At 38.5% G+C, this 16,283-nt stretch overlaps 2 protein-coding genes across 5 annotated transcripts in view; one reads left to right on the top strand and one right to left on the bottom strand.

Moving 5' to 3' along the window:
* Positions 1–3,339, bottom strand: part of LOC137967697 (uncharacterized) — a 7,696-nt gene extending 4,357 nt beyond the window's left edge. For both annotated transcript variants that reach the window (XR_011116563.1, XM_068814233.1), the window contains exons 1-3: positions 2,641–3,339; positions 1,905–2,031; positions 1–333 (exon numbers count right to left, since the gene is read on the bottom strand). The exon at positions 1–333 is cut by the window's left edge. Coding sequence is in view for 1 of the 2 variants with exons in the window: in XM_068814233.1 (XP_068670334.1) it covers positions 1–333; positions 1,905–2,031; positions 2,641–2,698 (518 nt within the window). In the remaining variant the exon portion in view is untranslated. The remainder of the gene's footprint in view (positions 334–1,904; positions 2,032–2,640) is intronic.
* Positions 3,340–4,956: 1,617 nt separating this feature from the next.
* On the top strand, positions 4,957–11,414 carry LOC137967698 (uncharacterized). 3 transcript variants are annotated; one of them, XM_068814234.1, is made up of 5 exons: positions 4,957–5,053; positions 8,323–8,413; positions 9,121–9,363; positions 9,731–9,778; positions 10,037–11,414. In XM_068814234.1, the coding sequence occupies exons 1-5, from the start codon at positions 5,051–5,053 to the stop codon at positions 10,246–10,248; spliced, it is 597 nt and encodes a 198-aa protein (XP_068670335.1). In that variant the 5' UTR covers positions 4,957–5,050; the 3' UTR covers positions 10,249–11,414. The 3 variants fall into 3 exon arrangements, with proteins under 3 accessions (XP_068670335.1, XP_068670337.1, XP_068670336.1); XM_068814236.1 differs by lacking the exon at positions 4,957–5,053 and adding an exon at positions 6,425–6,592 and having other exon boundaries at positions 8,327–8,413; XM_068814235.1 differs by lacking the exon at positions 4,957–5,053 and adding an exon at positions 6,425–6,592.
* Positions 11,415–16,283: the final 4,869 nt, after the last annotated feature.

Below are 16,283 nucleotides of genomic sequence, written 5' to 3'. Positions count from 1 at the left end.
TTTTGAATCCCCTTGAGGTTTTTGTTTTTCACAACTTCTGATCTATCCTCCTCTTTATAAATACTGGACTTGCCTCTGTTATTTTTTTCATATAGTTCGGGTAACTGGGTTTTAGAATTAATAGCATGAGGCTTCTTTGGATGATGCCAATATAAAGCCCTCAAAATCTTTCCAAATTCTTCCACAGTTCTTATCTTCCTGCCTTCATGTATTTTCTGGGGTTTAGTTACAATTAGGTCTTTCCTCCATTTGGAGTTGTCATCTTTACAACAGCCTAACTGCATAAACGAGTCTAATCCTCGTTTTTCCTCCAAATGCACATTTTGTGGGTGTCTGTAAGAGTACATTTTAAATTAATCATTGTCACAGTACTTATTACTGAAAGTCACCACGACACAAATCTGGGGGCTTTACCACTAATAAAAGACTTAAAGCATTCTACAAATACAGAAAGTAATAGTTAGTGTAACGAGGAATGGTGCTGAATTACGAGCGACTGGAAGGCAAAGGTGCCTAGACATGAGAGAGGTAAGAATAGTGCCATCATGGATCATGCTGTTAAGGGAGACAGTGGAGCAATGTTTAGCTTACTTTTCTCGGAGAAAAGGAACGGATAAAAAAAAAAGCATCGTTTGAGCCAGTCTAACATGCCAGCTCGTCCTTCCAATGGAAGCAAAGCCAATAAATGATTTGCCAGTAATCTATACGTAGAGTATTCTGGGATGGCCAGGAAGCAGAGCTTGCAAGCATCCACAAAGAAATGTACGAGAGAAAAGTGAGGTGAGTCTTCGTCAAAGGCAATGATGCTGGACAAAGAATAACACATTTTCACCGCAATTTTGTGAGACACGGAGGTGACTCATGTTTGTACGTGAAAATTGTAAGTTTTTGTTTGATTACTGCGATACATTGCGGCTTGCGTAAGCTATCCAGTAGTACAAAAGTACTCGGCTTTGTATCATGATAAATTTGAGAGGATTGACTCAATAAAGCCTTTTCAATTGTAATTACGTTTGTCGAGATTGTTCTTTTTTAGTTACAACGCGTTAGAACATTAACATGGCTTCTTTAATTGAGAGAAATTGTTGTTCGGATAGAAATTGCCTTACTGAACTTTTGCGCTGTGGTTTATTGAACATCATCCGCAGGTTTTGAAACCGATGCTTTTCTCTTCCGTCGAGTTCAGTGGAGAAACTTGTGAATAACGACTGTGGACAACTCGGTTTAGTTTTGCAGCGCTGCTCAAGAGATCTATTTGTACATTTTCAACTTAAGAAAAAATGTTTCACTTTTAAACGCATCACGCACACTAATTTTTCGTTTTCTATGGTGACAAAGACGGGATGTGAATGTCCAACTGCTTGATGTATTATTAAATTTTGCACTAGTCGAGCATACCTAAGTACTCGTTGTAACCTCGAACTAATCACGATTTATCACAAAGATACCAGTGTATTACCTTATAAACTTCATCTGGACAGGATTTGTAGCGCTGCACACGTATTCAGCAAACGTAATGACCATTGGAAAGGCTTATTGAGTTAATCTCTTCAAACTTACACCTACATAGTTTGTATTATTTCGAGACTATGCATTACTTGATACCGCTAGATCTCACCATGAATCTTACGCAAGCCGCGAAGAGTGTTAATCGATAAATTTTATCACCGTGATCACGCAAAAATTTATAATTCTCACATACAAACATTAGTCACCTCCATTTCTCAAAAATATCGGCGAAAAAGCGTTATTCCTTGCTCAATGTTACCGCTCTTGATGAAGAACTTTTTGTCGTATTTCTTTCTGGAGGCTTGCAATGTTTGCCCCCCTGGCGATCCCAGAATCCTTTGCGTATAATAGGTCTCCGATTAAGTCACACAATATTACGGAACAACTCCTATAACCTGTAACGTCGTGATAAGTGTCTCCTTGTGTTTTCCGTCTTCTCAGCGTTTGGTGAGGCAATTAGGATATTACGAACTGCTACATTCTTGAGGTTGGATGAATAGCTTTTCTTGAGATTCATGCATTCTGGAGATAGGTTTTTTGCAACAAAGCAGTATTAGCAAATCTGGTCACTGTTTAGCATTTCTATCAACGTTAAGCTATTTGAGCAAAGTATACATTCTTTTATTGCATCTGACGTCACGGCGGCCATGTTGGTGGAAAGAACAATAGCTAGAAAGTCTTTTTTGGGAATTTGACTCTATTATTATGCAAAACTTGAGCCACATTTTTATATTGTTTTGGTACCAACATGGCCATCTTATCACGTGAGTGCAATCAAAGAATTGGTAACGGTTTTCAAATCCGTCCTAGCAAACGGATTTTAAGGGAATCTTTATCCTTCTGTTCGCACCTTTGTGTCCCTAATTCGCTTTTTTTTTTCTTATTTCCCAAAACAACATCATTTAACTTGATAATTGGTCATAACGTTTAATACAAATCAGCTTTCACGAAACTAAGTATTTGGTAAATGAACCAAGCACTGATTGAAGTGCAAAGCAAAACAGATGTTGTGAGTAGAAGTAGGAATGCAAAAGTTTATTCCTCCCTGGAAAAAAAGGTAAGACTGCAGACCATATTACACTCGGAGTATATGACAAATTATTGAATTTCGATTGTGAAATGACTCCCTACCTGATCCACGGTTTATTACCCAACAAAGGATGAACCAGCCCAACGCATTGGCTCTCATTCTCTTCTGCTTTTTTTCAATCTTCACATTTTATACTGTTTTAGGTTTTCACTACTCCATGTTTTAGACTTGAGTGCCTGAAAACGCCATTTTTCCAGAAGCCAGTTGTACATCATTTATTATTGACAAGAGAAGACAGATGAACAATCAACCAGCACGGATGAACTAACACCAAAAGGAAGAACACCTGTCGCCTTGTTGATGGCAAAATGTGTAATTCCTTTTAGTCTTCGTATCAAAATCGCTCCGCGGGATTTTACCATTGACGCTTTAAAACGTACTTTCTTGCAACAAGTGGTCAATGAAATGGTAACTTAATTATACCCTATTATTTTACCCTGAGGGGAGTCTTTTACTGTGTAACTGCATCCCAAGGGTAACATGAAACCTGAGCTGAACCAAACCCAAGCCATTTACCCTCCAGAAGGCCCAAAACCCAAGGTGTGTGTAACCACAACTAATCATGATGGTGGTGATAATGATGATAATCTTTATTATTGGAAGCTGAAGAAAGAGACTGCTGCGCCAATAAACCAATTTACTGTTCTGTACTCAGTTACAAGGCATTCATATTTAAATGTCTCCAGAGGGAGTAACTTCCCGAGTGGAAATGAATCTAATGGATACCCGCTGCTTTAACTCGTGAAAAGGTACCGTTTGTCCTTGAATCCCTGACACTTGCATCCACTGATTTTAAAATTTCAAAGGACAGGAGTGTTCTAAGCTATGTCATAACAAAGTGGTAAGGTTCGCCGTCCTTTTGTGAGAGTTTAGGAAACGATGACACTCGGTACACGTGCCGCTTTTGTTCAAAGCAATAGAGGTGTAAATGATCCCATCTCAATATCTAACACGGCCTGCTTATACTTTCGCTTCTTTTCATCCTCTTGCTATTTAGAGATTGTGGGCGTTGGCTTGCCCTGGTCGCACTTGAAATTAACATGCATCACTGGAACATCGAAAAATGCCGTAACTCCTTGTGACCAGAAACCCTAAGCCTTTATCTCCAATCTTGTCTCTGAGCTTGTGACGGCACTCGTTGTCAAGAGGTTGAAGTTGTGGTTCAACTTCAACATTCTTGCAAAACTTGCTGATTAAGTGAGGTTAGTAGGTTGAAAGCACTATCGTGTCTCCATGGAATTTGGTTGTGAGAAATGGAGATTTGTTGTCATGAAGAGAGTGTTTCTTGTTGACTTTGATGGAATAGAAATGCCCAGTGGCGAGGTTATGAAAACTGTTGAGGAGGAATGGCACAAATATCATGGGGTTTTTGAGTTAGACAACATCATGCACCAAGAAATGAAAGATAGATTCAAGAGAGAATGTTTCTGCCGACGAGTACGCAAGATCTTACGATCCAAGCTCAACGGAGGAAACACTGCAAAAGCTTTTAACACCTGGACAGTATCAACAGTGACGTATGATGTATAAAAAGAGGCAAAACAGGATTGTATTGTTATCTGAAAGAGAGTCGGGAAGTGTTACTGAAGGCAGTCACAGAGAAGAATCTCGGGATGAATGAAAAGAAAGAAACCCCAGTAGAATATAGGAAGCGCAACATGAATGAAAGACAAATTTAATGGAGTGCAAAGAAACTTCACGGTCAATTCTAGAGAGCAACGGATGACGTCCGAGCAACAAAAAGGTGAAGTGTTTGGTTAGGGGTAACGTAAAGAAGGAGACAGAAGGCATGATAGTTCAAGATCAGGCATTTCGAACGATAAGCAAGGCACTACTTCACTTTGCAGGACGTGTGGGAAGGCTGAGGAAACCATTGCCCGTGTAGTAGCTGAATGTGAATAGCTTTCCTAAAAACAGTACAAGTAATGATGAAGTTTGCAAGGTGATACACTGGTATCTTTGTAATAAGAACGGAATTGAAGTGAGTGATAGATGGTATAACCATAATGCTGAGTCAGTTTGTGAAAATGAAAACGATAAAATCCTCTAGGGTTTTTGCATCCAGACTGATCGTAACATAGACCACAATAAGCCATATATTGTAGTGGTTCACAAAAGGGAACGGATTGCAATAGTAATTGATAGGAGTTAGAAAAGATAGAAATATACCAGGATTTGAAACTTGAAATTAAGAATTTATGGAAGCTGAAACAAGTGATGACCATGCCGATCATTATATTAGAGCACAGGGAACAGTATACAAGAACATAAAGAACTGGATACAAAAACTAGGGGTACCATGCCCTATTGAACTGCTCCAAAAGGCTGTTTTGTTGGGAAAGGCAAAGCCGGATCATCAGGAAGGTGTTAGATACCTAAAGCTAAGGGAATGAGCCTGCTACTCAACATGGAGCCAGTTATACAAAATATTGTTGAGAGAAAGCAGAAATAATGGTAAAAATAATAGTAATAGTAATGATAATAATAATAATGATGATGATGATGATGATGATGATAATAATAATCCATGATTATGGCCGTTGGTTTACGTTATCGTCGCTCACCATTCGCGCAGAACGCTTGTTTTGATGCCCCTACTGCCGTGAGTGGTCATACTATTCTCTCCCACGAAACCATGCCTAATGTCAGCCAACTGATGGTTGACTCAAAAGTGGCAAGAAATTGAGAAAATGAGATTTTCCTTATCTTTTGTCATATGACACTGAGGAGCAGTCCTAGAATTTGGACTCGGGCAGTGGCTAATTTACAATTAGATTTCAGTTTCGTGTTGATATGAATTGTTCCAAGGCTTGACACTGCTGGCTGTTATGTGGTTACGAACGGTTTTAAGCCAACCGACTTCCAGAAAAGTAGGTAGTGTTCGGCCCTCAATCAGTGAGGCAAGGCTTAAATCGAGATAAAACTTCTTTAAATTTAGTTTTTGAAGAGTTTGTTCTCAGGCGCCTTGATGAAACCGCTTTTGACACCTGGTGGGTGGTATGAGGAGAAGTGTGAGTATTGGGATTTCTCGGTCGGCTTAAACTGCGTTTCAATGTGGAGGATAGATACTCTTTGTTATGTCGAGTAAAGTGAATTCACTCTCTGAAGTTTCGGCTGTAAATCTTTATAGCTTGTTATTTAAAGCAGTTTATGTTATTCTGTTAAGAGTGAAGACCTATTAGATAATGAACAATAGACTTTGTTAGCCCATATCAGAAACCCATAAGGGTTGAAACGTGTAACGGCCCCTTGTGTGCTGCGAAACAAGCTTCTGAATATTCAACTTGCTAAGTACCATATTTGGAACAACAAGAACGAGGGGTTTCCAAGTATGGTACTTAGCACTGAAACATTCAACCAATCAGTTTGCACTGAATATTCGGAAGCTGTGAACGCGCGTTACACGTTTCAACTCTTATAGGTTTCTGCCCATATTTAATGCAAGGAGATGGTTGTGAAACTCGACATGTTCATTTGTTTATTCGTGGCCTTGACCCTACACAAAACACACCTTTCTTCGAGACGATAGCCAATCAAATCCTTCCATTAAATTATGCGCAACTAATTTGCAAACCCTTGTGAAGCGAAAACAAAAGATTGTGCAGGGTCACGGTCAATTCAACATCGATTGCGACAACATTGAGCTCGCTTTTGAAAATTTTAAGGTTTTCATAACCAGTCCCTCGATTAACTATGGTTACCCCTGCGAGTTGAAATATGCAAAACCTAGTGTTCATAGGTATAACCCTACAACACTTTTAAAGTTTACACCATTGCACGTGCGCGTTTCCCTTATCAAAATGAACATGATGAACTAAATGAGATTCCTGGATTTTAAAGACGATCATTTGACTTGTATATATCGTACTACATCACACTGTAAAGCTTTCTTGCCACCTGTTAAAGTTGAAGTATTTCTTATGCCATCACCCGTTGTCAGAGAATTGGTGAAATAATAGCATAAGCAACTGTGAAGGCCAACAGAAAGCTCAGGTAAAACAAATTATTATTTTTTGTTTGTTTTGATTTGGATTACTTTTCTTAAGGTTTCATGCTACTCATTTCTCTTTAAATACAACTAAAGCAGGTTGTATAGGTTGTATCGTTGATTAAAAATAACCCAAGGGCGCCTTATCGGCTTCTCCAATAATTCCAAGGGTGCCGATTTCTGTGTCCTTAGAGGTCACATCAGTTTATTAAACATAGTTGATGTCACTTGGTTCAGTTTTAATAGCCGAAAGTTTGGGCAAGCATTCAGTATTTTACAGAAATGTGACTGTGTCAATAGCCAAAGCGTTCGCTCTTTAACTATAACTTGGAAACATTTCAAATATGCTCGGGCAACTAGTGGGGTGGTGGGGGGGGATTTTAAGCTGAGCTCCATCGTAGCACAAAGGCCTAAAATAACCAAACTTTTTTCAAACTCTACATTCAGTGAATCGATATAACTAATTTTGAATTTTGCATGGCTATGATGTAGGCATAAATAATGAGCCCGTCCTGGAAAAGATACTGCGTTAGTGTTCATTTAACTTCCTATCTGTGAACAATCCAAACAACACCTGATGATGTAAGCTGTTTTTTTTTCTCATAAACTGGAAGTGGCGCATAGTTACCCACCAGAAAAGTTATTGGCAGCACATGTGCTCACAAGGAGCAGCAGATGTGTTTTGTTTTTTTTTTTACTTTCAAAGTTCAAGTAAAAATAACTGACGTTTTATGACTGTTTGCTCCACAACAAGCAGAGAAGCAAGGGCAACCAACAACCAAATTAATCCAAAGGCCTTTGAGAGACATTCTCCCTCTCTCTTCTAATGTATAAAGACTATGTTAAGAGATGTTTTTATCACCTAGAAGAATTTGGCCTGTTCGGAAATCTTAACCTAAAGTTGAAGTGTGCGAAATTTTTAGGGAATCGAATGCTATCTTCATTTCAGAAATTGTTAGCTGAACATGGCCTTCTAAGACTTCCCAGCAAACCATTTGCTCATAAGAAAATGCAAGATGGTCTCTTAAAAGTGCCAAAGTTAAAATTGCAAAAATATCCCATCCGAAAACGTAAGGGACTTCTCCCGAACACATATTTCACCGAAGGTTATCGTCGGGTGCCCCTGGGGAAATAACAAAATATCAGACGATAATAATAGAGAGGTTAAGCATGACGTTTATGCCAAACGGCAAACGTCGGAGTGAAATTGTAATGTAAGGAACCTGCTTGATATTAGCTCATTTCTGTCCTGTTAGCTCCAGATATCAAGCAACTTCTCACAGGAACGAGAAAGGCAAAAATGAGAGAATTTTCACGCTTTTGTGACAAGTAGGAGCCTGACGTTTCCCATTTGCCGTTGGCTGTAAACGTCATCCTTAACCTCTCTAATATTATAAAAAAAACCCTGGAGCACTTTCCCAAGCCATGGTCCACTTAAACTACTCATCGTAGGAAAAGTCAGACCAGAGTTTTTCTCCTGCCCATTTGGAGGTCCTCGTTGCATAGGTCAGTCAGTTAACGAAAGGCAAACATTATCAAACTGCGACCGACTTGAGATATAGAGTAATTAAAAAGTAACATTGCAGACTAATCCTAAAAGCTTTGGAAAAGAATCTTCCCTCGGAAACTCTCATTATCATGGTTGTTATCGTTGCAGTTATTATTGTTAAAAGGTAATTCGTGTTGCAAGTACAAAACAACTTTTTTTTTTTTTTTTTTTTTTTGGCAAACCGAGGAAGGACCTTTAATGAGCTTCACATACATTCAAAAACAGTTTGGTGCTTTGATATGGATCGCAATTTTTTCATCATCATTTGCAAGTCATGGTAAGTCTGTGTACAAATTTGATTTCCTTTGACAATCATGGTCACAAACTATCGATGCACCCCTGACATCCAAAACTAGGCTTTCCTCTCACACAACCCTGTTCTCTTTTACTGTTTTAACCGTAACCAGTCATTCTTATTTTCCTAAAGCAGTGTCCTCCAAGCAACTGGTAAGTAAGAAAGTGAGTACCATTATTTACCCTCGGATTTTTGGGACTTTTAGGGTAGCTATGGTAGCTAATATCTATCAGAACAACTTTAAGAATCCCAACTGGCCGGTGGCAAACTTTTTTGCAATTTACAGACGCATCCAGGAATTGAACCAGGGACTACCTGGAACCAAATCAACGATTGGTCAGAACGTGTCTTGAACCCCGTATCTCCGGATCTCAAGGCAAGCACCCTAACTACTGGGCTGCACTGCCGCTCGAGGTTTCCTCTAATTTTAAGGAAAAAGGAAAGAACTTTATTCAAGTTTCTTGTCTTCTAGCGCTGCAGCACAAATTGAGGACACTGTAAACTGAAATTAACAAATTAATGCTTGCCAATTCTATCTGTGATAACATAATTGAAATATAGCTATGGTGTTTTAATGTCTAGTGTAAGATGTTTGTGTATTTGTGCAGATGTACAAATAATTCTTCTTGAATGTACTATAACTAAATGATTTATGCTATCAACCTATGTTTCATAAATTACGTTGACAGCTTCTCTGTCAAAGCTTCAAGGCGAAGGTTCGAGGATCCAAGATGAACAAACAAAAACCAACGACGGTGGCCACCAATCAAAAATCCTTGCAAATAGCGACATAAGTAAACTTCTGGACGACTTGGATAATCAAACAGAGGCAATTCAGAATGGAAAGGAAATTGGCGATGAGCTTTTGGATGACCAAAAAAAGAAATCACGTCAAGATCAAAGAGTGGGTATCAACGATAAAAATTCAGCAGGTATGCTGCATATGTGGTCTTTCTTCACTCAATGGTACAAAACATTTTGATTTTTTTTTTAGAATTCTCTCAGAAGTAGCAGTATGTAAAGATTAAAACTGGCTTTTTTCAGTCAAGTGGCAAAAATATAGTTAATATACAGATAAACGTTTGATAGAAATCGATCGAATTTAAGCTTATATATTTTTTGAAACCGAAGGTAAAATACCAACAGAAATTTTTCAGGAACTTAGCTGGATTTTTTCTGAAGCATTTATTCCGTTTTTTTCTCTAGTAAGGAGCGGTGTTAATAAAAAAAGATATTGTCTGAGCTACAGCAAATGGGTATCATTAGAAGTAAGGGTTACCTTGTAGTTTGGTTTTGCAGGTAGGACAAGTGAGGAACTCAGTAGATCAAATGATGAGAAAGTAAGAGGTATCCAGTCTATTTTTTTCTTTTCTTTGAATGTGTGCTCATAGTAATCCATATATGCTGAGAATGATGCATCGAAATAGTTATTAAGAAAAAGTCCTTATTACGAACTAGTCGATAAAATTTGCAATATGGCTATTCTTTGGAAACCTCTAGGAGAGTCATCACTAAAATGTCAGCTGAATCCAAACAATTGACATGGAAACAAGGGGAGTCCCATTTTGGTATCCCCTTATGTTTGGCATTTTATGTCTTTTTTAGACGATTCCTTGCAGATGGTTAGCATTCCAGAAGCTCCAGCTTTGATTGATATAAACGGGATCCCAGAGAAAACAACAGCTGCTGAAAGTGGTGCTACGTATCTGACTGGAAAGCCTCTCTTAGTGCTTAACAGAGAACACAACGATCCCGATATGAGTAAATGGTTTTTGTATTACCCTCTCTCTACAGAATCAGACGTGCAAATGCCTTAATTTTTTTTGATTCTCTTTCTTCTATGAGAGTGAGAGCTATCTTTTACTTTATAATAGTTAACGAAATTGGTCATAAATCACCTGTCCGGCCGCTCAAATCTTATAAAAGTGGTCAAAATTCTCATTGTATTCGCATACATCTTCATCCAGAAGGAAAATTTGTATTATTGGTTACATTATGATTTTATTCCACTTGACTAGGAGCTTGTGACCAGAAGCAAACATTTAGCGCCCCTTTTTGAAACGATCGTTCCTTACACCCAGATATTTTTAAATGCTATTTCCCGCGTAAAATTCAAAAGTCAATTTTACGCGCTTGTGTCGTACCGAAGACGTGGCGCATTGATTGGCTAATTTAAAATTGCTTCGAAAAAAGTCGTTCTGAGAAAACGATAATTTCTAAGAAAGACAATTGAGTATATTAAGCTCCACCTAATGGGCTCCTACCTTGATTATCCTTTCAAGTTTGTCATATTATAAATTCATTAAGATCTCTATAATTATTTGTTAAAAGCCACAAATGTTTCAATTCAAGTTCTTTTGAACATTGCTCGTTTTTCTCCGTTTCTCCGTTCCTGTTATTATTATTTCCGTGAGGTTAAATGCTGCATGGGCTTACCCGAAACAAATGACTTTTGCTTAAGACACAAATAAAACGTTGCTGAAAATTGTAAAATAAAATTGCCAAATGTTTATTAACGACGGGTTGAGGGATTCCTATTTCGGCAATAGCTTAGCCTATACCCTACCCGTTAGGCTAAATGCTGCATGAGCTGACCCCAAAAAAGGACTTTTGCATTGACACATAAATAAACCGTTACTGAAAATTTTGACAAAAATAGCCAAATATATAGTGCAAGTCACGACGGATTAAGGGATTAGTATTTTGACACGAGCTCAAACTAAGTTCCCGCCCTCCTACCCTACACTACCAAAAGCGGGAGAGTTATCAAAACAACTTTAAATTGGGAAGATCTTAGTGTCATACTATTCGTGCGATTTTTCCGACTCTTTTAATTGCCACGAGATCAGAAAATTCTGAAGTTATGATCTTTGATCCTATAAGGAGTCAAAGGTCATTTGAGTTTGCAACAGCCGGTCACAAGGCATTTATTTCAAGTTGCTTTTAAATACCCAGAATCAAAAAGCATCGCTCCATGATGGGTTTTCTCTCTTTTTTCAAGCGTTAACAAGAATTCTCAAAGAAGAAACGACAGTTTTCAATTTACAAAACATGTTTCGACATACTCATGTCATCTTCAGTTGCAAATGAGCTTTTCAATGATTGTACATTTGAATTTATGTTAAGGTATGTTGCAAAATTACGTGGCAGAACTTGCGTACAATTTAAATATGAAGTTTGAAATGCCCAGGAAACAAAAATAGCGCACATAGAAATAAAATAAAAGACAAAAGAGCAACGTAATTAAAAAGAAAGAGACAAATCTAAATGCCTCAACTGCTGATTAAGGATGGGATTTTCCCACTTAATGTGCAATGCCTCTTTGATCTTAATTTGGAATTTTGAGGCGGCAGAATCTAAGATCGTGAAACATTCTGTGTTACAAGAGTCATGACAGGCCCTAGATGACTGCAGGTGTTTGTAAACATGCGAAGACTTGTCCGACAAGAGATGCTCTCGAGCACGTGTACGTAGGTGGCGAGTGGTCTCGCCAATGTAGCTGGCATTACAGCCAGCACACGAGAATTTATAAACGACACACGAACGTAGACCTTGCGGTACTGAATCTTTGACGCTGAACATGTTTCTAAGTTTAAATGTACTAAAGACCAACTTAATATCTAAATCAGCTTTGCAATAATGCAAGCAAGTCATTGCTAAATTTATCGAAAGGTTCTGGTCTTCCATCATCTACCAATGATTATCAGTTGGCCAATGATTTTGGAAAATCCTTCGCCCAAAAAATTGCTGATATCAGGTCTGATATCAGGTCTGCTAGTACAAACCAGATCTGCCTTCCTGTTAACGCAACTAGTACTGTGACTGCTTCTTGTTTTTCAGAATTTAATTTGTTGTCTGAATCAGAGGTGCTTGATCTAATCACAGCTTCGTCTAAGAAGTCCTGCCCTCTTGATCCTATTCCAACCAAGCTTCTTCATGAGTGCGTTAATGTGCTACTGCCTGCAATCACCAAAATAATTAACCTTTCGCTTGATTCTGGTTATTTTCCGTGCACCTGGAAGTGTGCTCTAGTGCGGCCGCTGCTGAAAAAGGATGGATTACCCCCTGTCTTTAAGAACTTTCGACCAGTGAGTAATTTGGCATATATTTCAAAGCTAGTTGAGACTGCGGTTACCAAGCAACTACAGCATTATCTAAATTGTAGCAATCTGTTCCCAGTGTTCCAATCAGCTTATCGACAAAGCCACAGCACAGAAACTGCACTGCTTAAGGTTATGAATGACATCCTCTTGAACATGAACAATCAGCTTGTTACTTTGCTGATTCTGCTCGACTTGAGTGCTGCTTTTGATACAGTTAATCACGACACTATGCTACGTCGACTTGAATACTCATTTGGTATACAGGGAAAAGCCCTCTACTGGTTTGCATCTTATTTGTCTGGAAGAACTCAGCGGATAATGATCAATGAGTCACTATCTAAGCCTTTTAAATTAGAATGCGGCGTGCCTCAAGGTTCCTGCCTTGGTCCGCTCTTGTTCACGTTGTGCACGAGTGAGCTTTTTGAGATAATTAAACATCACCTGCCCATGATTCACTGTTACGCTGATGATTCACAAGTTTACCTCTCATTTAGTCCCAACGACAGAGCTGAACAACTTGCTGTGGTGAGGAATATGGAAGACTGCATTACAGACATTCGTTTTTGGATGTTGGATAATGATCTTAAGTTTAATGACAACAAGACTGAATTCCTCATCATTGGTTCATCACAACAGCTGGGAAAGCTAGATAATATCAGTATACGTGTGGGTGACTCAGATATTCATCCCGTGCCACTCGCAAAAAATCTCGGTTGTTGGTTTGATTCGAGGCTGTCCATGGCATCACACATCACAAAAATCTGTGCCTCTTCATTTTATTATATTTATAATATTCGTCGGATCAGAAAGTATCTTTCACGGCAGTCGTCTGAGATACTTGTCCATGCATTCATAACAAGTCGCCTTGACTATTGCAATGGTCTTTTATATGGACTACCAGACTGCTTGTTGCATAAACTGCAACGAGTACAGAACGCTTGCGCCAGACTGATTTTTAGAGAACAGAAATTTTGTCATGTGACTCCTCTTATTTATGAATTACACTGGTTGCCGATTAAATATAGAATTGATTTTAACATACTTTTTACTACTTTTAAGATTCTAAATTTCTTAGCGCCTACTTATTTATCGTCGCTCATTTCTCTTAGGCTCCCATCTAAATACAATCTAAGGAATTCTAGTGATAACCTTTTACTTAGTTACCCGCGTTTTAAATCTAAAGCTACACTAGGTGATCGTTCTTTTACCTCTGCTGCACCGAAACTGTGGAATGCGTTACAATTTGACATAAGAAGCGCCAGCACAGTTAGTATTTTTAAAGCCAAGCTAAAAACTCACCTTTTCCGTCATGCATTGTTATCATTGTTATCATTGTTGTGAGTTTACTTGTGTAATATTAGCTTTTTAAAGTATTGTAAGTTTACTCTTAATTGTAATTTTAGCTTTTTAGCCTTTCTATTTCGTTTTTAATCTTGTCCTGCGCATTTGAATTTGCGCATTATAAATGTCCTATTATTATTATTATTATTATTATTATTATTATTATTATTATTATTATTATTATTATTATAATTATTATTATTATTATTATTATTATTATTATTATGATTAACTTGGTCTGGGCGATTTCAGAAAACCGGCCAACATAAGGGAGTTTATAGAAGTGCGTAGAAGTTTTCCCGGAGTTGGATGAGGCGTCCCGCCCAGTCAGAGAAGGATTCATTTTCTTGGAAAGATACCTGTGAATAATCTTGTCGATGATCCACGACGGAAAACAATTTTTCCGTAGTAAGAAATAAGCTTCTTGACGTCCAGATAAAAACCAACTCAGGAATTGTTGATCTTATATACTCTGTCTAGTAATGTTCTGACTAGACCCAGTTCCTCCTCAAAATTCCAAATTAAGATCAAAGAGGCATTGCACATTAAGTGGGAAAATCCCATCCTTAATCAGCAGTTGAGGCATTTAGATTTGTCTCTTTCTTTTTAATTACGTTGCTCTTTTGTCTTTTATTTTATTGCTACGTGCGCTATTTTTGTTTCCTGCGCATTTCACACTTAGTAACATAAATTCAAATGTACAACCATTGAAAAGCTCATTTGCAACTGAAGATGACATGAGTATGTCGAAACATGTTTTGTAAATTGAAAACTGTCGTTTCTTTTTTGAGAGTTATTGTTACTCTGCTATCTTTACTTCCGTTAACAAGAATGTAAAATATATATATCATTAAAAAGCAATTCTTCTGAACAGATGAATATCAGTTCAACTGAAGCTGCAACTTGAAGGCTCCCTTCCTCGTGAACTGGATAGTCCTGTCTATGATCACGAGCCATTTGTTAGGGCTTCCTAGGTTTACTACTCAACTTCCGGGTGACTTAACAATTCTAGGCTCCAGTCAGGTAGCAAATGTCCATGGGACTAAAACGTCTGCTCCAGAACTGTGACAGTTGCCATGACGTTAAATATAACAGGTCCTTCTGGAACCTGGTACCAAATTGGAGTACCGATAAGGGTCGCAGCTCATGTCAGAGACCTTTCTAAACCCTCCATGCCGTCCACTCTGATGTCATTGGATGGGTGCCATGAAAGTCCTCAGGTATATGCAAGGGTCTTGCTCCCATTTTTATTTCTAAATGCTATACTCTGGTATCAAGATCCTCTCGTAGTTTTGCTTACGACAGAGACGCCAATGTAACGCATTATCGTCGTCTCACTTTTCCGGACTATGACTAGTCTGGACTAGTCTATACACACCCGATTTTTACGCAACCCCTATATTAAATGCCCTTGAAAAGGCACCAGATTATGTGGGGAAATAGGTTACAGCAATCTGGTTGTGACATCAGTGGTAGAAGCTGTCCAATTATGCGCCCACCGGCCACATGGTCCTCGCTTGTTGCGATTGACAAGACAAGAATATACGATTCATTAAAGCCGGGTTACACACGAGCAAGTTGTTCTTGCCAAGTGTCATTGACAATTTTCATTGGGTCGTGTGTGTGAACGACAAGTTTTCTTTGACAAGTTTTATTTGCCTGTGTGAACAACTGAACAAGCCTTGCTTTGACAAGTTTTCACTGTAGCAGCAACACAAGTACTTAATGGACAACAAAAAACAAAAACGCAGTGCACCAAAAACAAAAACAGTTTTACTTTCCGTTTTTTTAACTATAGCTTATGCGTATTGGACGAGAGAAAAAAAGTTGCTGCCTTGTGGTCTCGGTTGAGTATTCGAAAAGACATGTAAATCGGTAATGGTGGGTTTGCCCTTGGGCAACGCAGGTTTGCAACGCAGTTTCTTCTCGTCTCGATACCTATCTACTTTGGTATTCCACAAGCTTTCTCTTCATCTTAGTGATTCCAGGAGAAGAGATGTAGCCACAGAATCGGTGCTTTTCCTTGCCCGGCCATGATCGTCCGCCATAAAGCGAGCGCGAGAGCAAGACCACTGAGCACCTACAATTTCTCAATGTTCTCACAATTTTTCCTTGGAGACCCCTACTGATCAGCAAGTTCAGCAACTTGCTAACTTTTCCTTGACAAGTGCACTTGTTCAAAAACTAGCAAGCTAGCTTTCAACAAGTGTACTTGCCAAGGAAAAACTTGACAGGTTGTTCTTTACACACCAGCAAATAAACCTTGTCAAGGAAAACTTGCTCTTGTGTAACCGGCTTAACCAAGTCCCATGCATTCGACAAGCTTTCTAAAATCTCAACAAGATATAATAATGGACTATATGGGCTATTAAAACTTTTAGTGATTTTCTCCTTGATCAATTTATTTA

Source organism: Montipora foliosa, chromosome 8, assembly GCF_036669935.1.
Source record: "Montipora foliosa isolate CH-2021 chromosome 8, ASM3666993v2, whole genome shotgun sequence".
Classification (NCBI taxonomy): Eukaryota; Metazoa; Cnidaria; class Anthozoa; order Scleractinia; family Acroporidae; genus Montipora; species Montipora foliosa.
Note: the sequence above shows the minus strand (reverse complement) of the source record. Positions and strands in the feature narration are given on the sequence as shown.